The sequence below is a fragment of the Archocentrus centrarchus genome, chromosome 21, assembly GCF_007364275.1.
Source record: "Archocentrus centrarchus isolate MPI-CPG fArcCen1 chromosome 21, fArcCen1, whole genome shotgun sequence".
NCBI classification, from domain to species: Eukaryota; Metazoa; Chordata; class Actinopteri; order Cichliformes; family Cichlidae; genus Archocentrus; species Archocentrus centrarchus.
The window spans coordinates 25,993,992-26,020,766 of record NC_044366.1 but is presented as its reverse complement, the minus strand read 5'-3'; the positions used below and the strand labels follow the sequence as shown (position 1 = coordinate 26,020,766).

The 26,775-nt window shown below is 40.4% G+C and overlaps 1 protein-coding gene across 1 annotated transcript in view; it reads left to right on the top strand.

Annotated features, from left to right (window-relative positions):
- Positions 1–26,774, top strand: part of cerkl (CERK like autophagy regulator) — a 37,768-nt gene extending 10,994 nt beyond the window's left edge. Inside the window, exons 3-14 of the mRNA XM_030757810.1 lie at positions 920–1,150; positions 9,690–9,821; positions 10,617–10,680; positions 13,523–13,653; positions 13,768–13,842; positions 19,006–19,183; positions 20,026–20,091; positions 20,928–20,965; positions 21,062–21,170; positions 21,294–21,390; positions 23,929–24,125; positions 26,135–26,774. Of these exons, the coding sequence (XP_030613670.1) occupies positions 920–1,150; positions 9,690–9,821; positions 10,617–10,680; positions 13,523–13,653; positions 13,768–13,842; positions 19,006–19,183; positions 20,026–20,091; positions 20,928–20,965; positions 21,062–21,170; positions 21,294–21,390; positions 23,929–24,125; positions 26,135–26,213 (1,397 nt within the window). The 3' untranslated portion in view covers positions 26,214–26,774. The remainder of the gene's footprint in view (positions 1–919; positions 1,151–9,689; positions 9,822–10,616; positions 10,681–13,522; positions 13,654–13,767; positions 13,843–19,005; positions 19,184–20,025; positions 20,092–20,927; positions 20,966–21,061; positions 21,171–21,293; positions 21,391–23,928; positions 24,126–26,134) is intronic.
- The last annotated feature ends 1 nt before the right edge of the window (position 26,775 follows it).

The following is a 26,775-nucleotide window of genomic DNA, read 5'->3' as shown; positions in this document are numbered from 1 at the left end:
GAGCCACCTAGCAACAGGCTCACTCAGACACAAAATATTAGCTCAGTTATTACTAAACATCTGTATGTGCGTGTGTTATGTAACTCTGAGTGGACTGTCTGAGCTATGCTAGTATTATCCTCAGAGGATTTGAAGATTAATCTGACACTAGCCAATCAGATTTCAGAATTCCTCCATGATTGCACTTGTTTATGCTGTACTGTTCATTCTGCTGACAGCAGCGATGTTCAGCATTCATATTTGACTGAATATTCAAAATAAATTATATAGTATGATGTCATTAGAGAGATTAAAAATTAATAGTTTTTTTTATGCTAACTGTTCTAATTATTTTAGACAAACTAATTACAGAGTTTGTTATTAATGATAGTATACTTGTTTATACTTATTTTTTCACAATGGATTTTACTGTTTTATTTCATAAGACTAAAACGTCTTAATGTTAAGTAAAAAACAAAATGGCATTTTGACATTTGGGGAAAATGTCTTCTTCACAATCAGAGGAGAAAAGCATTTAATTTCTTCACATTGGCCAAGGAAGAGGCCCCGTGGTAGACCCAGGACACGCTGGAGAGATTATGTATCTCGGCTGGCCTGGGAACGCCTTGGGGTCCCTCCGGATGAGCTGGAGGAGGTGGCTGGGGAAAGGGAAGCCTGGGCTTCTCTGCTTAGGCTTCTGCCCCCGCGACCCGGCCCCGGATAAGCGGAAGAAAATGGATGGATGGATGGACATTGGCCAAGGCTGTGTTTTGCTTAGCTTAGTATAAAGACTATAAGTAGATAGAAGCTGTTAGCCCGGTTCCTTCCAAAAACACCCTTTACTATTTACCCAAACCTGTCAGACATACTTGCTGTACATTGTGTATTAAAGAGTGTGTTGTGTTTAAGTGCTGTCCATTAACTACCTTTCTCTTTGCAGGTGAGACAAGTGTCCTACAGGCAGGTGAGGTGCTGCTGCAGGACATATTTGCAGTGAAGGTGAAGCGGAGGCGAGCTGCAGGCCAGCAGTCAGGGGGACCAGTACTCGGTGTGGCTCTCTTCTGCTGTAGGAGGAGAGGGAGAAGGCTGGAGGAGGACACTCTGCACCTCCACAACGCCTCCTCAGAACACACACACGCTTGGTACAACACACTGAAGGAGCTGCTCGCAGGTAGCAAACATTCAGACTGTCATACAGTACAAAGAGCAAGCACACAAAAGCAAACCAGGATTTTTAAGTATTATTCACCATGGTGACTTAGATTAGAACAGATCAACCATTAACCATTTGGGGTTCTTGTTTTCCATTGTCATCCTGTCAAAATTTTGAACAATAATGCCCAAATACTGTGACAAAACAGTCTAATGTAATTGCCACTTTAAAGCAACGTGACCTGTCAGAGCTTACAGTAAATATGGGGATCAGTTTGCAGCTTCCTTGGCCTTACATTAAGTATCCCACTGTGATGGACTCAAAGAAAATGATACTGACTGACAGTCAGACTGGCAGTTTGTGTTACATAAGAGATGAAACAGTGGAAACATGAGTCAGTGCTCCAGTGAGTGTCATACTCTAAGATGATTATACTGTACACACACACTGCTGAATAATACTGTTATTATTAGCAGTAGCACTGTCCATCAGATGGTTGCATGAATGGGGACTTATTTAGATGGACTTTGTCATTAAACTCTCTAATTGAACTCACATTTTCATTTATATCATATCTCATATAACAAGTGATTGAATTAATAAATTAATCTAAATGTATAGATTCCACATTTACTGTATTTACTATATCTATATTTCTACATTTCTTTGTCCAACAGTAAATAACAGGCAGAGATACACAATAGCAACTTCTGTAGCAGAACAAAACTCCGATCCTGGACTTCTCGGTTCAGATTATTGGTATCTTATCCTGATGAGATGCCACCATGTCAGATTAATTGATTATGGAGTCATAAATTCACATTTCATTTTTTTTTTTCACTTTCACGAACAAGAACATAGACAAACAATGGTGTGAATGCTATTGGATGTGTTCTCTTTGGAACAGCGGAACAAAAAATCAGGTGGTAAAGTATTGATAAAGTAATCAAGAGTAAAGCAGTGGTTGGCTGTCCATTACTGTGTTTTTTGATTCACATTGATTTTTACAAAAGAGCAATCTTGTTTTCTTGTATCTGAACATGATGGAGGTTGTCAGGTGATGGTAAAGGACTTCTGACAGGCTATTCTTTTGCTTTGATGGTGTACCACTGTATGAATGTGAGTTCAAAAGCAAAATGAAAATGAGCTCTTACTGGATACCAGTGATGATATCACTGATAGCCAGTAAGAGCACTTAAAACGTGTAAACAATTGCTCCCTTGTTGCTAAGAACATCCTGTATATTTTCAAATATTGTTCCAAGCAGACATGGTCAATCAGAACAGCAGCCACCCATAAAATGCATACTGGCACACCTTTATGTAGTGTACCTCTGCAGATGATCTGCATGATGCTCGCTGCTCAGATTAAAATTTAATTGTTTTCTATCTGTTCATCACTCAGTTTAATGAGGTGAGTCACAGTTACATCAGACTGGAGAACTAATCTGCTAATCCACAGGAACAAAGACATAAGGATTACACACACACACACACACACACACACACATACATTCAGCAGTTCTCAGCAAAGTGCTGTCAGCAGTTAAATCATGTTGTCTGCATGAGAGATTAGTTACTGTCTGCATATACACGTGTGTATACATCCATTTAATTTCTAGTTCATAAGAAACATCCCACAGGGGCTTGAAATTTTAGACAGCATACACTGCAAAGCTGAAAGCCTGTGGACATGCCATAGTTGAATGCAGGATTTCAAAATATTAGGTGTAATTCTGCTGCTTGAATTTTCTAGTTTCAGGCTCACAGCAACCTTTCTGAATCTGCAGCCACAGGAGTTTTGGTGGGGTCTGGTTAAAGGACTGCCCCATTGCTGGTGTTCCAGTTCATTCCTAAGGTGTGGGATGAGAGAGCCCTGTCAGTACCCTGAATGCAGTTCTTCCTCACCACATTGAGGAAAAAAACAACTTTTGTCTCAAACTTAGTCTAATAAAGAAACAAATATATTGCATAAACTTTTTTTCTGTGCAATGCAACAGATGTCACAATTCTTTAGTGTCTGATTTCAGATATCAATATATTTTTCCTTATATGAGATAAAGTTTTCAGAAGAAACCACCTGCTGCTAAATCTCTGGATGTGGCTCCAGTCAGACATTCCCAGAAGCTGATTTCCCAGGTGCACTGTAGTGGGCGGTGCGTGGCTGACAGTTAGCACACAATAGAAATGTTGGAGTGTCGGTTGTGTGGACTTAACTCACATGGACACATTTTACATTTCAGTTCTTCTCTGTTTGTCCAACCACGCCAACTGCAACAGAGACATTACAAGCCATCCATAAATGTGGAGGTCAAAGGTCACACACACATTACAGTCCTTCTGTCACCATGGCATCAGTCTGACACATTATCGCTGGTCACCTGTCTGTCTGTCCTTCTGTCTGTCTATCAAACCAGATTACCCATGAGGCCCTGCAGCAAAGTCACAACTTCTTCAAGTCTTTGTCTTATGGCCTCGCACTCACATGCATGAATGGCCCGCAGGTCGTGTGTCAGCTCAAGTGGTCACACTGCACATCAAGCCGTGACGGCTTTTGTGACTTTACACACCGCAGCAGAGGAGTCTGTGTGCATGTGTGTGTGAAAGGTAAACACAGTCGGTAGCTCTGCCGCTGTGCGGACATTAAGCCTATTTTCCAGCCAGAGGTCAGTCTGAAAAGCGTATTGTTGTGTGAATCGCTGCATCGCCGAGCGGGCAGTCCCGCCGCAGCCGATGCCGCCACCGCTTCTTAACCTTCGGGTCTGAACAGTCATCTGCACAATGGTGAGCACAGCGCAGACACTTCCTGTTTCTAGAACCTTATTTTGTGTCGTTTGCTGTGTGAAGCAGCTGCAGAATGCTGTTCAGAAAGTGAATGGCAGTCAGTGACAAAAGGCGAGAATTGATGCCGTATAGAGTCTGTTTCCATACACACGGTCAGACTGCGGGATCGACTGACTGCAGTTGTTTAACACCACAACAGACTGAGAAGCTGGTGGTGGCGGTGGAAGTCATGGGACGGCTGAAGTGAGTGCTTGTAGGTCACCAGATGCCACAGCAACTCCTCCCAGATCTGTTGTCTTGAGGTTGCGTGGTCAGTCCGGTGGTACAGTAAGGCGTCATAAGGTCAAAAGGACAACGTCAACATGCAAGGTTTTGCCTCTAGAAATGGAGTATTGTAGCATATTATCAAATTCAGGAACCTACTACTCATGCAATGTATTTTCCATTCCATTTTACTTATATTAAAGAGCCTAAAGAGATAAAATTGGATGATAAGAGATTTGTGACAACAAATCCAGATTTGAGATTAACACATATGGGGTTGGGATTTCAGTGAATAGTCTTTAATGAGTAGTCTTTCCAGTATAGCAAAGTAGGATATTTGTGCAGCTTATTCAGTGATGTCGTCCTTTTTTTAAATTTTTCTTCATTCTTCCCAAAATTTGGAACCTATGGCTTCCAAAACTCACCTCATCTAATAATGTTTTTATCACAGATTCAACTAGATATTCATACAGCTAACTGCCTGTAATCTTTAAACAGATTATAGTTCAGATTTTATGTTACTCCCTCTCCCACAACCACTTAGACTTTGATACAACTTTTTCATGTATGTTATACATGCCTCGGTGGCCTCAGAATCTCATCTCTGCTCGTTGCGGATGATGTGATCGTGTTGGCTTCATCGGGTGGTGGCCTCCAGCTTGCAGTGGAACGGTTCACAGCCAAGTGTGAAGGGGCTGTATCTCGGGCTGTTGTTCACGAGTGATGGGATAAGGGATGGCAGATTGACAGACAGATTGGTACTGCGTCTGCAGTGATGCGGACACTCTTTTTTTTCTCTTTTTTTTTTCATATTGAGTGCAATCAGTTTTAAAACAATTTTATTGTTCTTTAAGTATTAATATATGATTCTTAAAACAGGGCATATATTTGAACCTGTGGACTTATATCAAATTTGGACATAGTCTAAGCCTATATTTAAATTCCATTTTTTTTTTTTTTTGTTCTTTGGTCTTAAGACCATTAAGCACCCCTGGGTCTGTGGCTGAAAGAATAAACACTGAAACTGTCTTACACACATCTAACCATAGCAACTGTTGACTTTTTTGGTGGCTTTCCTTCCTGGACTTCATTAATGTACTAGGTCTCACACACACACACACACACACACACACACACACACACACACACACACACACACACACACACACACACACACACATTCATATAACACTTTAATACTAATCTACTGTACAGCACTTTCTGTCTCACACACTAACACTGCTGATTTGTTTGCTGCATTTGTTGTTACTTTCAAACTGTGTCACGTGTCTAATTGCTTCATATTTTTATCTTCTTTGTAAAATCAGTCAATGCTGCAAACAGACATGACCGTGTTTCTGATTGGTTTAGAGCTCTTAGCAAGATTGAGAAATCCTGGGTTGCCTTATCAAGTGGATAACCTCCATCATGTGACCCCTTAACCTGATTATGATGGTAAGAGAATATCCCGGGTATCTCGAACTAGCTTCCACACCCCAGGTGCTTGGCAGTGGATCTGCCCACAGCTACAGGGACTCCTAGGAGAATGTGTTTAGCGTTCCTTAAACTCTTTTAGAAAGGTTTTGCCTGGATTGTTCCTCTTCATTTGGAAGTAATGAATAACATTTTATCATGATGGACAACCAGATAAGTGAGTGGTTGAGTTGCATACCTCACAGGTGCAAACACCCTGAGCACCTGTAACTAGTAGTTTGATTCTTGATACCCTTTCTCTATTTTCCTATAAACCCTGCCACGCTGTCAACCGTGACTATTATTTATAATCAAAAATCCCCCAAAAGAACAATAGCAGTGGGAATACCAAATTACCAAGTTTCAGCTTGTAGTGATTAAAAAAAGAGAAAAGTAGCACATTTTCTCACTGGGGAAGCTGACCCAGAAAGTTTAAAATTGATTACCTAAATTGTTGCCAGTAAATTTTCTTTTATTTGACTGATTAAATGACACTAAAAGCTTCACAGAAAATTCCTGTAGGTGACATGATTGTAAACCATCTGTAGACTGATGAAAAAAAATGATGTTTAAAAGTTATAATTTTTTTTTACCACTTTCAGATGGAGTCTGTTTTTGTCAACAGCATGCAGCAGCCTAGTCTTAAGTCCTCAGTCAGAAACTCAACACTACTCCTTGATGACACTGGGATTGTTTACCATGGTAACATTTTAGCAGCACCATAGCAACCTGTCGCTGGTCGAGGCTTGGGGATGATCTAATGGATACTTGAGCTCTTTACATTTGCGAGCCTGTCTTCTTCGAAAAATACCAACGTAATTTCTCATGAGATGTTTCTGTTGTGAGAGAAAGCATCCTTTTTGCATCAACAGTATGAGGGTGATTTTGGCATTTTTAACACATTGGCATTAATTAGCACTCATAAGCAAGCTGCCTCTAAAACAGGTGTAAAGGGTATAAATGTTAACATCAACAGGTCCATCTAAACAAAAATGTTACAGGTCCGCTTGTTCTAGAGATCTGCTGCGGTCTGCAGGGTCACTCCAACACGAACCTGCAGCAGGTGGAGAGCTGGTTCATATGTTGCTAAGCCAAGGACAAAGAGAACCACTGCTAATGCTACTGTACTATGTATTGTAACTACAAGAAAAGATCTCACAATAAGAACAATTAAGGTAACCTAGTTATCAGTTGTCACTAAAGTAGGCTGACCGGAAACAGTGGTTTTATTTGATCTCTATGCATTTTATTCCTTAATATGGACATTGTGAAATATTCATTTGTTAAAAGTGTGCAGTCATTTAAAGACGTTGGGAGTTATAATTACATGATAGTTGCTCATCGTTAAGAGATAAGGGGTCTCTTTATGTCTTTTGTTAATCCAGTGCATTTCCATATAAAACCAAGTAAAAGTCTAAGTTTATTCAGGTTTGTTTATTTAATGTTGCAGTACAGCTATGTTGCTTAGAATGGAAATAGATTTGTGGGGCAGCAATGGGGTGGAGCTTTTGGTATTGGTAGGGGACCACTAGAGAGAAGGCTGGTGTAGGTGTCGGGTAGCTCCTCACAGGCGATCCGGAGAACCTGGTCAGAGCCGTGGGGTGGAGTGATGGCAGGAGGTGAGCTGTGCATATATGTGTGTGGGGTCATTAACAGGGCGAGGTCACGGCCTTTTGGGAGCAGATTATAGTAATGAGTGGGATAATGGAGCTGGTGTGTGTGTATTGATCTGAGATGGTCCAGAGGGATTCATAATGCGGTCTCTAAATCTGCCTAATGATGCGCTGTACAGGGGGTCTGTATATGTGTCTAGTGTGTCGATATTATGAAACAACACACACACACACACACTCAGTATGTCAACCGGTGTTGGAGATGTAAATAATATTCTGATGTATCAAACAGACTACCTCCACATATACTGAAGCAGCTGTATAGATAGGTGTCTCTTCTATTTATGAATGCATTCATTTATACTTTAAATTTAGGCGACATGCAAGTCGGTTTCTGATCTGATCTAAGTGAAGATGTTCTTAAATTTGTTATGTCATGATAATGAACTATATTAGTGTATTATGATTGGTGTTCAAGTAAGGACAGCCAGCTATTAAACTGTAATATTGATTATGTTTATTATTAATTGGTCAGTTGATTACTGTTGCACTTAATTCGTTAAAATGAAATTAAAATGTTTGTAATTAAAAAAAATCCATAATCTTCCAGATCTCAGTGACCAGTCAAAAACTAAAAGTTATTCAATGTATGAACAACAAAAAGCAGCACTTCCTTTTATTTCTAAAAATTAATTCCAGATATAATTGTGAAAAGAATTGAATACATATAAATAAACATATTTAAAAATCTTCACTAAAAGGAAAAAAGCTGCAGAGGAATGTGAACTGGAGCTCACAGCTGGCCATGAGGAAAAACAGTTCATAAGTACTTAATAATTATGAACTTTATGTAATCACTGACGCAACAGTAATTTCTATATTTTATCTTATTTGGTCGCTGAAAGTGGCATGTGGATGCTTTTTTTTTTTTTCTTTTCATTTTGAGGTTTTAAGGACACTATACAGGGGACCTGAACTCACAGTATCACTTACAGCTAAGGAACCATGCTAGCAGCATGCAGTCCCAGAAGCATAGAAATTGTCAAATTTTCCCCACAAAATCTCATCTTTCCAAACTGTCGCAACATTTCCCTCTGTATAATTTGTGAATCTCTGAGTTTATGTACTGATATCAATAAAATAGCAGTAAAGGGGCTCTAAAACAATGATAGCATCAGCATGCTAGCATGTTTACAATGGATTAGCCTGTTTGGCATTTATATTCCATCCATTTAAATCAATTTAATTTTTTTAACAGTCACCTCAAGGTACTTTATATTGTAAGGTAAAGACCCTACAATAATACAGATAAAACCCCAACAATCAGACAACCCCTTATGAGCATGCACTTGGCAACAGTGGGAAGGAAAAACTCCCTTTTAACACTAAGTAACCTGGCTCAGGGAGGGGCAGTCATCTGCAGTGACCAGTTGGGGGTAAGGGGAGGGAGACAGGATAAAAGACACACTGTGGAAGAGAGCCAGAGATTAATAATAAATAATCATTAATTTACTCTCTCTGTGTATAAACACAGAGAGAGTGAAAATAGGTGAATGAAGAAGAAGTGCATCATGGGAAGCCTCCAGCAGCCTAGGCCTACTGCAGTGTAACTAAGGAAGGGTTCAGGGTCACCTGATCCAGCCCTAACTGTGAGCTTTAGCCTGAAGTCTTTTTAGGGATTTTTTAGGACAGCCTGATAATAATGAATTACAACAGTCCAGCATAGAAGCAATAAATGCATGAACTAGTTTTTCAGCATCACTCTGAGACAGGATGTTTCTAATTTTAGAGATATTGCACTAATGCAGGGATCCTCACATCCAGGCCTCGAGAGCCGGCGTCCTGCAACTTTTAGATGTGTCTCTGCTTCAACACACCTGAGTCAAATATAGAAGTCATTAGTAGGACTCTGGAAAACTTGACTGCATACTGAGGAGGTAATTCAGCCATTTAATTCAGGTGTGTTGGATCAGGGACACATCTAATCCTGCAGGACACCAACTCTCAAGGCCTGGATGTGAGGATCCCTGCACTAATGCAAGAAAGCAGTCCTACCTATATGTTTACTATGTGCACCAAAGGACATATCCTGGTAAAAAAATGACTCCAAGATTCCTCACAGTGTTACTGGAGGCCAAAGTAACTAAATTGTAACCAGAGTAAGTATCTGGTTACAGTTAAAGCTGAAAGTGTCCACTTCACATCTTGATTGTTTTATATAAGATCCACTGTTGTAGTAATACAGAATTACAAAGAGGTATCACTAGCCAAAAACTTAGGGGCTGTTTGACATTTCTGTCAAAATGCAACCTGTGATGGAGCTGCTGTGTGTGTGTGTGTGTGTGTGTGTGTGTGTGTGTGTGTGTGTGTGTGTGTGTGTGTGTGTGTGTGTGTGTGTGTGTGTGTGTGTGTGTGTGATTTCAGAGTTAAGCAGCCGTCCCAAGTATCTGAAAGTCTTCATCAACCCCAGCAGCCACAAGAAGGAGGCTGTTCACATCTATAGAGACCATGTGGCTCCTCTCTTCAAGATGGCTGACGTCCACACAGACATCACCGGTTGGTCCATCCAGCTACTTAATATTTCTGCTCAGCAGAAACACTGAAAACATCAGAATAGTTTAATAGATTGAGTTACTTGATTCTGTGTATTAGATTTTATATATAAAACTATGTAAGACAGCTAATCTTTACTGACACCAGAAAAGATGATATTGAAATCTGTGTGTGTGTGTGGTGTGTGAAGGGAGTCCAAAGGTCAGAGTTAATGGCAGTTTCTGGTCGCTAGGTAACCTGATATAGGGGGCGGAGCTTATCCCATCTGTTGTGACAGAGGGAGAAAACCTCCTCTGCACTCCTCCCCTCATCTTCTCCATCTTTTCCCCTCTCCTTTCCTGTCTCCTCCTGTTTCCAGTCCTTTGCTCTTGTCTCATTTCCAGTTTCTTCTCTTGTCTTGTTTTCTGTCTTTTTCTTTTGGATTCTTCACCTGTTTTCACCTTTCTGGTTTCCTCTCCTCCCTCCCATCCTTTTTTCATTTTTCCTCTGTCTTCTACCTTTGTCTGATTTCATCTTCTCTTCCTATTTCCTATCTTCTTCTCTCATCACTTTCCCCATGTTTCCTCTTTCTCCTCCTTTTTTTTCTTGATTCCTCCTGGTTGCTTCTCCTCTCCCCCTCTCAGCAGATGGTATGATATCCGCTGTCCCACTTTTTTTTGGCAGTCATCAAACGCACACTTCATCTGACCACACACATGCACGAACACTTTATCTCTGTCCATCTCAATGTCTCTCCATCTGTTTACTTATTATTTTTCCCTTCTCTCTGTCTTTACCTGTCTGTCTTTCTCTCTCCAGTAACGGATAGGAGGGGTCATGCTCTCTCAGTGATGAAGGAATGCAAACTGGATGAATATGATGGGTTAGTTGTTTGTCTCGCTTTGATTTCAAAATGATGACTTAGTTGGAATTCATCAGTATTCTTTTCCCATAAAAAAATCTGGAGTACCAGCTAGAAATTATTGTAGTAGTAATACATAATGCAAATGTTTATTTTAATGTTGGTTTCTTATTCTTCCATGAATGTTTAGTAACATGTTGCTGGACACATTTTGGGTCCAATCTGTGACTGATTCCAGTCAGGTGGAGCCGCTTTTAATTGTGCTGAACAAAGTAGTTAGCACAATTAAAGTTGTATCTAGTTAGCTATCTAAAGGGATACAAGCAACTCCCCATATGGCAAAGATCACTTTTTTGGTGTCCATTTTGGTAACTTTTGTGAATAATCTAGATCTGAGAGCAAGAGCAGCAAATTCATTTATGTGCTAAAAAAATTATTTATGGCAGCTAGGAGGTGTGTGCCTTTTGGTACACTGTCACACACACATCCACCAGCAGAAAGTGACCACAGTCATATCAGTGTAAAGTATATACAGAAGTTCCTGTTTATTAAGCTGAAAGGACCCAGCGTCAGTTCTGTGAGATGGCTGAAAACTGGCTACAGCTTTAAAATTGGATAGTCTAATTGGATAGTCTAAAATACGCAATTGATGGCAAAATAAATGATCTCAGGTAGAGGTTAAAAGAAATCCAGCTGATGAACAGCTGATGGCCCCTGTCTCTCAGGAGGACAGGTGATAGAAACTGTGGGATTTTAGTGGAAAAGCGCTGACTTGTTGAAGGTGCGTGAATCCTGTGTTGACATAAAAATTAACATGTTTAAATTGTGACATCATCCTTATGCAGCTGAACTGAGGTGAACTGGATAATCAAACAGCAGTTTACTGTCAGAGGCTGACACTAAAACACACTGACCCTGACTGATCTCACACATCTCACGCACACACACACACATACAGGTAAGATGATCAAATGCCAAATGAAAAAATGTTCATTTTATTATTAAAGTCAAAGTAATTTTCCATGCCAATGAAACAAGAGAAGCTACAACTACAAGTACAAAAGCACCTATCAAACTCTCATCACTCTTTTTCTGTTGGTTTTTGTGTGTGTGTGTGTGTGTGTGTGTGTGTGTAAGCAGCTTTTGTGCTCAGCCCTCATAAAGCTTAATGTGCTTAGAGAAGATTAGCTCAGCGTTGCTAAGCTAGCTGCTGCGTGTGTGTGTGTGTGTGTGTGTGTGTGTGTGTGTGTGTGTGTGTGTGTGTGTGTGTGTGTGTGTGTGCGCACTTTGGTTGAAACCTACATTTGCCAATTAGGTTGGCTGTCACCGTGGCGACTACAGCTCCAGGTAATCCCATACTCAGGAAGAGGGGGAGGGGTCTGTTCACCTCCCATTTACTGCAAATAAAGACTCCGAAGATGAACCTTCTTTCCCAATAATACAAACAAATAAACAATATAAAAAAACCACCACAGACCAGTTTGCACTTTTGTCTTTCGCCCTAGGGTTTACTTAATTCTTTAGTTTCAGATTTTAAAAATACTTCCCCTTACTATTCTTTAACAGATTAACAGTTCAAGTATGTTTTCTGAAAAAATCATCTCCATTTGTGGTTAAAATATTGCTCCAAAGCCTTTTACACATTAATTGAATATAATAAATATGTTTGGTTTTTTTTTTTCACTTTTATAAAGATTTATTCTGAAACAAAACTATTAAAGCACAAGACCTGGATGATGCGATTACTTGTTATGTCCTGTTTAGACCTCTAAAGCCCTTTCAGCTCTCATAAATATTAGAGTTCATGAACTCTGGTGACTGCAGCTGGGAAATGTACTGATGCCTTTCAAAATAAAACACATCAAAGTCATATGCACATCCAGTTTGCTTTCACAGCTCTTTCACTGCAGACAAACATCTTAATTGTGCCGATATTGATTATTTTGGACAAATTATTTTTCATCCATCCATTTTCTTCAGTGCAGGGTCACAGGGTGGTTGTAGCTTACCCCACCTGTCATAGGACGAGAGCCAGGGTACATCCTGGACAGGTCACCAGTCTATCATAGTGTTAACACGGAGAAACAGACAACCATTCACATTCACATTAATACCTACGGCCTGTTTAGAATTGCCAGTTGACCAGTTAACCTGGCGTGCATGTCCTTGAACTACACATTAGGCTACCTGGAGAGAAATCATGCAAGCATGAGGAGAACATGTTAGCTCCATATATATAAATATAAATACTGATATAAATATCAACTTTTGTTAAAAGAAATAATTACTCAAGACTACAAATGTGAAAACTCATTCAGTACCAGTGTACATACATATTTCAGTTAGTGCTCAAAAAAACATTCAAGTTAGTTAACCTATTGTATTACAAAGCAGAGAATAGTCCATTTTACTGTAGAGAAGCCACGTCCTCTGCTGCATGAATATGTGAATTTTCAGTCTCAGTGGTTTTCCTTTAAGCTATCAGGAGTTTGAGGTCAGTGATATATCTTGTAGGTGTGTTATAGTTTTCATGTGTGTGAGTCTGCTAAGGTCCACTGGGGTCCATGTGATGTAAATTTTGTCATTATTATCATTTTGATGCTAAGAGCTAGCCTCTGCCAATTTTTTGCAACCACTCAGACCAGTCTATGGAGACTTCTCTTTGTAATGTACAAACAGTGCAACAAGCCTTCAAGCAGACTTCATAGAGCCACAGTAGGACTATAACGTCCGTGGTGTCTGCAGCTGTTCCTGTCCTCTTCTTAGCATAACCTTCTCTATAAGAGTTTCTTTAGATTTTATTTATTGAGATTTCTGCCTGTCTACCTGTCCTTACACCAGTTTCTTTCCACCTGTCCGTCAGAGTGGTGTGTGTCGGTGGAGATGGTTCAGTTGCAGAGCTGTGTCATGCTCTGGTCCTGAGAGCACAGCTGGATGCAAATTCTCCAGAAAAACCAGCGAGAGCTGCGTTGCCACTGGGAATCATTCCAGCTGGTAAGTGAGGGGGCCTTCTCCTATAGATGGACTGCTTTAAGATCTTATAATGTTTGTATGTAGAAACATGGTGTGAAGTATTTTTATCAAGTGTCTCTCCTCACGTGTTTACAGGGTCTACAGATGTGGTTTCCTGTTCTGTTCATGGGGTTAGAGATCCAGTCACTGCAGCCCTCCACATCATCTTGGGTAGGGTCTGCTTGTTGTATATCTGTTACATGGATCAGGGTGATTTGAAACTGTCTATAGCAAATCTATATTTGGATCACCTAACATCAACTATACCTGTATATGCCTATCATCATAGTATTCTTCATGCTGCCAGCTCTAGAGTTGTGTTGTTCAGAGTTTAACTATCTGAAAATACAACTTGTTCTGTTTTAAATATTCAATCTTGGTCATCCTAGGTAGGTTCTATGTATAAAGTAATTTCTTTAAAGCAGCTCACAGGGAACCAATCAGGCCCTTATGCTCTTACTGAGCTTTGCTGTGATTGACTAATGGTCCATCAGTTCGGGGACAGTGTTCAAGAACAAACAAACAGTCAGACAGACAGACTGGACTCTGAAAGGAGTGAACAGACAGATGTCTAACAACAGGGTCTGTTTCACTCTAAATCACAGGTTTATACTGCTCACTGCAGCCCCGCCCCCTTCATCTCTGCCCACCTCCTGTCAGGTAAACACGCAAACCAATCAGCCAGCAGCAGGGTGGGCTGCTGTGTGTGAATGACAGCTTATGGTGTAATGGTGGTTCATTGTCACTAATTAATACTGAGGTGTGTGTGTGTGTGTGTGTGTGTGTGTGTGTGTGTGTGTGTGTGTGTGTGTGTGTGTGTGTGTGTGTGTGTGTGTGTGAGACAGATGGGAAAATTCAATAGCCCTAATGAGACTACTTCCTGAACAATAGAAAACTGTTAAAATTCCCAGGTAGGAAGCTGTTCCCACGGACAACAGGTGACTGCAGGGGAGTTTTGCTGTGTTCATAACACTGCTGAGGTGGGCGTACCCATAGTGCCCCGATCTCATTGCAGGACTTTGATTAAGCATCAGCACTGTTGCCATGGTTACCAGGGCCTGAGCATCACTTCAGAATAGTGGTTGGTTTAAGTGTTGAACCTTCATAAACTTACATTTGAGAGCTGTAGCTGGCACTTAGTTATAACGTTCTGTGTGTGAAATGGCCTTAGATAGTTTTTACCAGTTATGTGTCAGACTTAGTATTTCTAGCTTTTTTGTATTTTAAACAAGCTATTCAACTGTAATCTGATCTATCCACACAGGCTGCAGAACAGCTTGCTTGTTTCGTGAGCTTTATGCTTTGGGAGCAGATCAGATTTAGCAGTGCACTGTGAGAAATTAATATTCCTTGCTTTTTTTTAGCTATAGGGATTTGTCAGAATAATGAGTCAGAGGTAACACACATATGTATTTCTGTTCAAATCAAGGCTGATTTTACTTCACTTTAAACAACACGTAAATGCCTAAACATATGAAAGCATGAAATTAAATTCCCTGCCCTGCCCACTTTGGTATAACTGATCTCTCATCTGTGATCAGCTTGCCTGTTTAAAGCAGTTTGCCTTGTTTGTTGTTGCATGACTGTAATGATAAGTGAAATAAAAAGAAAGATAATTTTAGCAATTCCTGAATCACTCTTTTCTATTAGGGCAGCAAGCCTGATGCAGTGTGTTTTGATAGCTGATACACTGAAACTTTAGCATACTGTATCTACAGACTATGGCACAAACAGGTTCCTAGAGGCTGGGTTGGTAAAGCCAGATTCACAAGGATGTTGATTTAATGCTTAACGGTTGGTGTTCCTGGCACTTGGAAGGGTATCTTTGTTGGCACAATCATCATACCAACAACACCAACAACAACCAATCATAACAAGGCAAGCTGGTTGAGGTTCGAGTAGCAATTAGCATTACCCAAGCTATCTGTCTGGGACTAACAACAGCCTGTTGTAACTCATATACAACAGTCTGAATACTGACATTTTGATGCTGAAAAGCACAAGCAGTGTGATCACATTCAGACTGTGTAAATGAAGCATGACACTGGTACATGTGAACGCTGCATAACAAGAGTATCGGTCTGCCTCGGATTTCATTTTCTCCGATCAGTTTGCCGTTCGCAGAGTGTAAGTTGTTAGGTGGATAAATGAACACTAGAGTAGAGGATACAGACTTCCATAGGGCAGCCCTGCTTGCTTTGTTGTACACTTCAAATGTATTTACCTTCATTTATGCTCATGACTATGTTGATTGCACAGGTCATCTACAAGTTAGTACTGTGCTTTTTGTGTGTGTGTGTGTATATATATATATTTGTGTGTGTGTTTGTTTGTTTGTTTCTGCAGTTACCTTCTTCCATTTTGAACATGCTGTTTACTTTAGGCACATTACAGCAATTTCTGTTTTGACACAGAATGACCATCAGTCTTCATTAATGATTTACCCAAGAATGTGAACAATGGAAGTGTTTAGTACTGCCGCATGTCCTGAAAAAGTCTTTAAGCTTTTTCCACAGCGTCAACAAATTTTGGGCTCACAAAGCAGGTGTAATTAAGTTCAGTGAATTAATAGATTAATCACTTGACTCTTCTGGACTCTCTAACTGTTAATGGACTGAATGGATCAAATTCTGATCATAACAACAATCAGAGCCATTTCACTGGCTTAGGATATGATACAGCAGGTGTCACTGTGCGTGTCTGTGGTGGTTCTCAGTTATCCAAGTCATGGTAGTCTCTGTGGACTGGGACTCCACCTTTTGGTTTTAGGACTGAAGAAGCCTTTCCGATGAGAGGTGAAACATGTTCAAGACATTTAAAGAAGTCCAGATGCCTTTTTCCAAGCTCCAGAGAATTATATGCCATCAACCAAAAAGCTCTCCCTGGGTTTGATATAAAGTCAGAAAGGGAAGAAGTTGAGTAGGAATACGATCACGCACGGTGAAACAACAGCACCTCTACAAAGCGACGCGTCCCATGTACACAATCCAAGGCCAGGGTATTTTTAGAGTTACCCTTCTCAGAGCAAGTTTTAGAAAAGCTTAGTTTTAAAAATGGTTTAAGAAAAAGCAAAAGTTTAAAAATTACAAATGCGATTAAGGTTTTTAATCCCATGTTACAACCTCAGCATGAACTGAACTGAGCAGCAGCTCTAAATCCTGCTGCAGGTGGCTTCAGTCTACTATTCTGTCTGCATTTTTAGCACCCCACTCAAAAACAAGATGCTACATCTCAAGGGGCTGCCCTTTAAATAAATTTAAATTCATTACCAACCATTTATGTTGTAGATGTACAGCAATCTGTTATAGCTGTCATTTTCTCTGACCTGAAAACAGATTCTGTTATCTCTTCCCTAAATGCTTGTCTGGGATAATTATGTGTTGATATTCTTTTATTTCAGCTTTTTTTTAAATTATTTGTGAGTTATTTTACTTTTCTGTGATCATTTTACTGCCAGCTGATTCAGCCATCCAGCTGATGTGATGCTAACACGACCTTCTAAGAATCTCAACCATTTTGCTCTTTTTACTTTCACTGATTATTGGTGTTTTATGTTTATCACTGTTATCTTTCACTGGAGATACAAAATTTTTTTATATATTATAAATATTTTTTTGCATTCAAACCAGTTCATCCACGTTATTTTTGAAAAAAGAGCTGCCAGATTGGTACGGAAATAAGTCCTGAAGGTGGATTAGGAGACAAACAAAAAGATAATGACTTTGTGATGTAAATGAATATTGGTTGGACCTTTTAAGAAGCACTGCAGGTTTGATCTCGGTGACACACTGACCGTCTCAGCTTTAATCCTGTGCAACACACACTGACACACAAACACACTGACAACATGCCATATGGTGAGGAAATCAGATTCTGTCCAGAGAGACAGACAGGCAGTCGGACAGACAGACAGGTGCGGAGACAGCAGTTCAGTAGGTTACAGCAGGTATGTGGCCAGATGGCCCGCTGAGCGCGTGTGCCTTTGTGTGTATCCATCTAAAAGCTGATGGAGCATCTCAGTGAAGGCTCCTGATGGTGAAATCAGGTTATTTTTTATTTATTTTAGGTACTTCTATGGTTTGTGCTGCGTTCAAACGCTGTAGAAAAATAAAACAGTAAAAAGTATTTGGCATAGAAGCCAGATTTTTACCTCATACGCAAAACGAATCTGAGGAAACGTGTGATAGTAGAGAGCTGAATTCTCTAATCTCTGACCACCATTATTATCTCGGCTGTTTTGAAGAAAAAGTTGAGTTACTGTCATAACCCTGGCATCTGTGCCACAAAAACTTTGACCTTGGCCATGACTGTAACATTCAAGCCCACTCAAACTGCACAACTGTTATCCATCACAAGGGATGCATGCTAAAAAAAAAACTTTAGCAATGGCCATAACTTTGATAACATTCAAGGTAGACTCATCAAACTTTACACACTGTTCACTATCACAAGGGCTACTTTCTGACCGAGAGCCAGAAATCTGTCATGGATTTTTACTTATTTATCTCCCTTTTTTGACTTTGAAATTTTACTAAAACTTTAACATTACTTTTTTCCTATATTGACTTTACTGTAACAGCACTTTGACCACTTTGATCAGCAGTCTCTGCCACTTATGGATTATTTATTTAAAATCATTTGAAGATCTTTAAAAATCCCCTGTGACATTCATTGGCATCCACAACCCTTTTTTGGGTGAAGGCCTCTGAGAGTTCTTTAGATCTTGGCATGATGATACCGCACACATCACCAAACCCTCGACCCTCAAACACCAGAATTGTTGACAGCTAATCTGCAGATCTCCTAAAGCACACAAATATTTTAAAAGTTTCTTGTTTGTACATTAAAATGCACATTATATATTTAAGCGCATGGTAGCTGCACAGGCCTGACAAATCAAATATATTCAAACTAGAGACACAATCTGGGGAACCCAAACCCAGTCACACATTGATACTAGCACAAACACATGTGGCACTCCAGTCTACATATGGACTGGCTTCTAACCATAGTATTAAATAGCCATTACTATAGCCATTATTATAGTAAGCTATACTATTAACCATACTATTAAATAGCTTATTTGTAGACTGTGAGTATTTGAATGACTCATTATGTGGGGTTGTAAAACCATTTACAAACATGTTGTTGGTGATAAAAAGCCCAAATCATTCATTTTCATTGTGAAGACTTGGTGTAAGCCAGAGTAAGAGTTGTGTAATGTCCTCTGAAGTGGTGGAAACACAGCTATGTGTGGTGCATCCTACATTTTTCTGATGAATTCATCATTTAAAAGGATCTTTTCTCTGTGTCCTGATGTCTCTCTGCCTACAGGTCACCTGCAGCAGGTGGACATGTGCAGCTTCTCATCTCATGGCCAGTTAGTGCGCTTCGGTTTCTCTGCCATGTTTGGTTTTGGTGGGCGGAGTTTAGCCAGGGCAGAAAAGAAGAGGTGGATGCCATCGTCACGACGACGAGAATATGCACTGGTGAAGACGCTGGCTAGGCTGAGGTGACACACATACATAAAACCATTTTAAAATTGCATTTAAGTGACCTTTTTTCACCTGGGCTCTAATAATTTAAACGCATATGTTTTCCAGAATTTAGAGAAAGAAATTTGATTTGGGGTTTAAGTAAAAATGATCTTACTGTGTTTGGAAATTATTAGGATATCAGCATACTGTACTAACAGGGTAAATGTGCATTCCTAAGGCCCCAGTCACACAAGCCTAGAGACCAGTCAGTGACCCCCTGACTCTTTAGCGAGTGGTTGCTGGGGGTTGCTTGCTGTTGCTGGGTGAAATTAATCACAAAGAGGTATACAGTGCTGCACCAGAAACCTCCTTGTCCTCGCTTTGGTCACTAGAAGGTTGCTGCTGTCATCCGTAGTTTCTATGTAAAACACCGACTTGTCTGCAAAACTTTACAAACTACTCACCAAGCTGTAGTGAAACCCTGATATCGTGAAAAGTGCTGTGCAAGTTGTGCCTTTTGAAACATGTTTCCGAGAGAAAGGACAACTTTTATTCTGGAGGCAAACAATCTGTTTCCTGTTTGCATCCCACTCTTTGCAGTTTCACTACAGCTATGAAAGGAAACGGCAAATGTTTGCAGACATGCAGGTTGTTGTCCATGCAAACTACAGGCAGTCTGCAAGCAACACAAGCAATCACAACAAGGTTTTTGTTGTAATACATGTTTTCCCTAGTGACTGGAGGTTGCCAGGTGGTTGCCAACCAATCTCTAGGTCTGAGGCCTAATCAGAAAAAATGGAGTTGCTGTGCTGTGGAGCAGCCAGCATGGCTGTACACTGTTTGACTGGTTTCTTATTTATTTTTCTGTCTCCGTCAGACCAGAGGACTGTCAGCTCTCTTTTTTACCAGCAAGGAAGTCAAACAGCAGGTTATTTGTACAGCGGTGAGGAACACACACACACACACACACACACACACAGAGTGTGATGTTGGATGGTACATTTTAATGTGTCTTCAGACCGCCATAAGAGCAAAATGCATTTGTTTGAACAGGTTACCAGCACTCGGAGGATAGTGTTAATGTTCCACACCAACAGTGCTGTCTAGTTTGCTGCACTGTTACATTTACTCAGCAGCTGTGCCAGAAAAGCAAACATATACCGCGTAACAGCTCGGCTGCTACAGAGACATACAGCATAAATGCCTCAGAAAGCAAATCAACTTAAATTTAAATTTTTAAAATTCTTTAAGCATAACTGTAATGCTGAATCAACATAATTTATATATTTAGAATGAAATATTGTCATAAAATAACATGCAGATAGAAAATATCAACGGCCTGCATTTAAGATTTTGAAAACTTGAGTTTAAACAGCCCAATTTAATATTTCTGTCTTAGAAGAAGACAAGAGAGAGCCTAAAATAAATGATAACCACTGATGTTACATTTGAAAATGGTGTAAAAACCTAAAACTAAGGTATTAATTTACGTTTTCACCAGTCTTCACTGCTTTACAGTCACTTTTACATTTATTTGTTATTTATCACTACTTTAAATCTGTGTCATCGCTTTGCCAACATCCCTGTGCTTTAACAGCTGATTTAATACATTTTTATCAATAATCAATAATACACTGAGACAGCAGCTGTTTTTATTGCCGGTTTAGTTTAATAACTGGTTGTGTGTTTGCAGATATCAGTCTGTCATTTAAATTTTCTTCACAATAAATGCAACACTTCTGTCATATTTAAAAATTAACTTGATCCCTTGTTTCTCAGAGATGAGGACCAAGACCAGGACCAGGACCCAGAGTCAGGTAAGACCACTACTTCTCTATTTAAATGGACAGATCAGATTTTGGGCACTATCAACTAGTCTGTTTCCTTTGTCTGTCTTTGATCTGCTGGTGCAGAGGGGGAGGAGTCCTGGGTTACCAATCAGGGCCTGTATCTGAGCATCAGCATCATGTCCATCCCCTGCCTGAGTCCACACGCACCTCAAGGGTTGGCTCCAAACACCAGGTACACAGTGTATGAAGTGCAGCAGATTCTTCTCCTCTGTGACTTTGAATGCATCACAGTGCAGGCTGATGCATGATGTTTCTGCTAATGCTAAGAGTTTCTTCCACTTCCTGTTTGTGACAGTTTGGCCAATGGCAGTGCAACACTGATTGCAGTAGGAAACACCTCCAGGTCAGAGTTCATTAAACACCTAAAGAGATACAGCAACTCTACTGGACAGGTGAGAACGGCCATCAGTGATCATCAGTCTTCACCTTCAGAACAAACTGGAAATAGCATGAATCATTTTATTATGTTCAAATTAATGAAATCATTTTAGATTTAGGTACTGAGCATTTGCAACCTAAAATCTGGAATATTCACAGCTAAGGAATGTCTGAGTACAGCAGGTATCTTTTTCTCATCACACACTCCCAATTTACTCTAAAAATATAAAAATATTTTAGCAGCTTCAAGAATCTCCCTTTTCTGCTGGGGGGGGGGGGGGGGGGGGGGGGGCAATTTGTTCAACAATTTGCAATTTCTCAATGTGAAACTGCAAAGAATTTTTACACAAAGGGATAAGCCAAAAAACAAACAAACTGATTGGATGGAGCTGCATTAAATACACACATAATTCTGCAGGAAAAAAAATCAGCATTTTTGAACACTGTAACACTGTTCTGAGTGAAGCAAGTTAAACTCCACTGTGCAAAAAAAGCAAAGACAACATGTTGTGTGGATGATGCTGATGTTTGTTAGCAGTCCATCCATCCATCCATCCATCCATCTTCCTCTTATCTGGGGCTGTGTCACAGGGGCCTAATCAGAGAAACCCAGACCTCCCTCTCCCCAGCCACTTCCTTCAATTTATCCGGGGGAACACCAGGGTGTTCCAAGACCAGCTGAGAGATATAATCTCTCCAGCATGTCCTGGGTCTACCTCAGGGCCTCCTCCCAGTAGGACATGCCAGCAACATCTTACCCAAGAGGGGCCCAGGAGGCATCCTAGTCTGATGCCCAAACTACCTCAACTGGCTCCTTTCAATGTGGAGGAGCAGGGGCTCTACTTTGAGCCCCTCCCAAATTACTGTACTCCTCACCCTATCTGTAAGGGAGAGGTCAGCCACCCTTCGGAGGAAGCTCATTTCTGCCACTTGTATCCGGAGTCTCATCCTTTCATTCACTACCCAAAGCTCATGATCATAGATGAGGGTAGGGACGTAGACTGACCGGTAAACAGTTGCTTTTATACTCAGCTCCCTCTTTACCACGACAGACCGGTGCAGCATCCACATCACTACACGCGCAGCCCCTATCCATCTGGCAATCTCCCGTCTCCCTTCACTCGTGAACAAGACCCCGAGATACTTAAACTCCTCCACCTGGGGCAGGAACTTGTCCCTGAGCCAGAGTAGGCACTGTTTGTCAGCCTCAGCTGTTAAATATCAGATCTTTCTACTTGTATGTTTTCCACTGAAGAGAATAATTTATTGTTTTGTGAGCGTTCATCCCTCATGTTGACTGCTCTCAAATAAATAAATTCCATCTGCTAACTCACTCTTGAATTCAGGGCCACAACACGCACTTTGACTCGGGACAGTTTTGCAGTTACATTACAGCTGTTTTTTAATGGCTGCTGATTATAGCCGCTAGCTCAATTTCTGTAACACTTAAAGAAGAGAATATAGGTCCCAGGTTTAAAAATACTGCAAATTTCCTTTAAGTTAATGAGTAGATTAGCCTGGTTCAGCATGACCAGGTCTGGCCTGAGAGACTGCACACTAACCCACTTACTAAATATACTGGCGGTGTGGCGTTCAGTGTCTTGCAGACTTGGCATAAACAGGCTGGTTACTGACTGGCCTATATCCTGTTAGCCTCCTTCTTGACATCTCAGCAGAAAACATGACAAAACCGGGTGTTCGGGTGGAGTCGCCCACATGTAACCCCTTACAGTTTATGTCCCGCTGTGGTCTTTAAACCTCTCCTGACACTCGTGTCATGTGGAGTATGTGAAAAACGGAATTTCAGTCCTTTAAGATACACCTTTATTTATCAAGTGGGACTATTTTAAAGTTTCAGTCCTTTCTATTAAAAATTCTCCTGTATGTTCATGTCAAAGCAGCATTAAATTGGCTGAGGCGGAGCTACAATTTTACATCTATCTGCTGGATATTTCCCAGCTAAAATAATCATGTTCTTTGCTTTCTGTGATCTATGAAGAAAAGCTGCAAATTTAGGTCTCCCTCTATAATGAGATGCTACATATAACGGGGCTATCCTATTCAAATTCCAATTATTAAATAGTGGTGAGCAAATTTTAGAAACTGCTGGGTAGAGAGATTTTTAAACCATCAAGTACAAATAACACAGTAATAGAATATTTCTCAGTACCATGATAGTACCTCAAATGTGTATATAAGCACAGTACTAAAGTAAATCCTCCTCCGGACTCTTGTTATAAAATTGGTGTTAATCTGTCCTCAAAGAATAGCTTTACTTTAAGAAAGTGCAATCCTGCAGGAAAGGCCAGCAGACAGACAGACAGACAGACAGAGGGACAGTCTGCTGGTCTTTGCTGCCCCCTGTTGGTGCCTCACAGCAGAGGACAGTAGACCGGAAGAACCCCAGACAGACACTGCTGCACACTAACAAGCTGCTTAACGAGGATCTTAATGGCTTTTTCTGTCCTCATCAGCTCAGCTTTGACACACACGCACGTGCGCGCGCGCACAAACACACACACAAAAGGGTCTGATTGATTGTCTATGTGCAGTTCAGCTTCCCCTTCGTGGAGACACATGCCGTGTCAGCGGTGAGGATCCGCCCTTGCTCGCTGACTGGCTGCTCTGAGGATGAGAGTGAGGAAGAGGGCGACTCAAAAACCACACCCTTCATCCACTCAGAGGGAGCCACCTTCCCCTGGAACATCGATGGAGAGCTGGTGGAGATCACTAATGAAGTGCTCATCAGGTGAGATGCTCCATGTCCTCATTACTAAAAACATAAAGGGATAATTGCAATAATTAAAAACAGAGGAACCACACTCAATGAGTTATTGATTAATTCAAATACTGATTACTGATTATCAAAGTAACATTTGTCCAGCTAGAGTGGATCAATAAAGTACAAGGCCCCCTTTGTTAAAGGGTTAGTTCTCCCAAACTACAAGCACTACTGAGAGAAATCACACTGATTTAAAAAAAAAAAAATACCAACCACCTGCTCAGGTTAGTACTTTTCATGTAGTTGTTGTATGATAAAGGTGCTAAAGTCTAAGTTCAAATGATTAATTAGGTCTGGGTTTGATGAAGCTTTAAACATGTGACAGAAAACCTGTTTTACAAACATTTAATTGGCACATTTACCTTAGTGATTTAATTTTTAAATACATTTGTGCATAGTTGTTACATATTTTCACAGTACAATAAATAGAAAAATCATATATTTTATAGCAAAATATAAACTGTACTCTATAAAATTTCAAACATTTCCATTTCATATGAACTGTTTTTATTAAATATATGAGGGCAGGTGTGGCTGACATGCCTGTTTGTTTTTGTTTGATATGCTGGTACTCCAGTGTGACATTAAGTGATTGTGAATGTCAGATATGGCTCTTCTATACTCATGGTAATGTTTGGGACCTGGTAAGTAGTTATAATTATTATAGTAATGTTGCAGTGTTTAGTCAGCTACAGTCCCAGCTACACGCTAATACAACATAGAGGAAAAAATCCACACCATATTGTGTAAGACGTACAGTACTGTGCAAAAGTTTTAATCCGCCGCCCTTCAATTTGCTTCCAAGAAGCCAGACTTTCTTTTTTTTAAAGTGGTCTTGAGCGCATTGGCTGCTTTTTCATTCATTTTCAGACCAACAGTATCTGAAAGTCATGTCCTTAAGAAACAGAAAACAAGTCCAGCAAAGATCTGACACAGGACCTGAGAGATGCATCTGGACCTTCGGTGAATCCATCTACTGTTCACTGAAGCCTCATCAGAAATGCTCTCAGTGGAAGGGCTGCTGTCAACAAGCCGTTCTTAAGGAAGGGAAATGGGGAGAAGCCATCTGTAAAACATGGTGGAGACTCTGTTTGAGTTGCATTTCAGCCAGTGGGGTTGGAGATCATCAGATCAGAGCCCTGACCTCAGCATTATTGAAGCAGTGTGGGAGCATCTTCACAAACAACGTAACAAAAGGCAGCCGACGTCCAAAGAAGAGCTTTGAATGTCCTTCAAGAAGCCTGGAGAACTATTGCTGAAGACTACGTAACCTCCTAAGACCTTGCGTCCACATATGTGCACCTTATACTTCATTCTGTTCAATAGTGTTTTATCCCTTGTTAAGCCAGGTTGACTTTGTTGTGTTGTGCTAAAAAAATAAACCCATTGTCCCCATCTGAGGACAAAATACAGTTTTCTGTTTGAACTGAAAGCCTAGTTTATTTACATATCAGGTCTATCTAATCACAAATATCAAGGAGAAATTAAAAACACATCACAAACAGGACTCAGGTCTCAGGAGGTTAAAGAAGTTACAAGAAAGCTGCTTAGGAGAGTTCAGACTGCTGAAGAATAAAGGTGATCAAATATTGACTTTCACGCTCATTAGAATTGTTCAAACTCTGTTTTTGCCTGTAATTTTATTTTTCTTTGTTTCACTGCACCCATTTCCCATTTCCCAAGCAAAATATAAAGAAGTGAAGGGTGTCTCAGGACTTTTGCACAGCACTGTAACAGCTACTACTTGTTTAACTGAGTGATGGCCTCTGAAACAAAGCTGTGTTTGTACCATGCTGTTCTTTAGCTCACCATACACCTTCTGTTTGTCTGTCTCTTTACCTGTGACTTTATACTGTATCACATGTGCTACATCACGCCATGCTCCTGAAACCATGTCTGTGGGTCCTGAATAACCACCTGACTGTCTGTGTGTGCGTGTGTTTATGTATGCCTGTCTATCTTTGCGGTGCATTCAGGGTCCACCCAAGACTCATCACTCTGTACGGCGAGGAGGTGGAAGAGGCTGAGTCGTCCGTCTCCTGCAGCTGCATCTGAGAACAACGAGGGGGCGCTGCTCTGTGTGTCTGCTGGTTTGGGATCACGGCACTCACCGTGGTAACCAGGATGCCCCAACAATGCCCTTTGTACACACTCTGAGCTCATAATTTGAAATCTGTTCACCCACCATTGTAACAGTGTTTTTTATTTCTAGAGGACAAATAAAGAATAATTAAGTTTTAATTATGTATCAGTTGTAGAGCTGGCCAATGAACATAAAGATGGTTTTATGTTTAAATGAATGTTTACAATTTACTTGCCCATTTTTTTCATGACCTGACTTTAATTTCACATGTTGCTTTTTTAAAATTGAGTTTCATCTCATCCAGTTTCTGTGGCAGAGAACAAACATGTTGAGTTTGTGTTCAAAATAGTTTGACATCAACAGATTCCCAAATGTTAAATGAGTTTTTGTGTGCATGATGGCGAAGCAGAACCAGACTTGATGCTTTTACTGCGTGTAGACTCTAATGCTACGTACAAGCACTACAGAGGAGTTTTTTTTTTGGGCTCTAATTTTCACACTGAGATTGTCATGAAATAAAAATACAAAATCAAG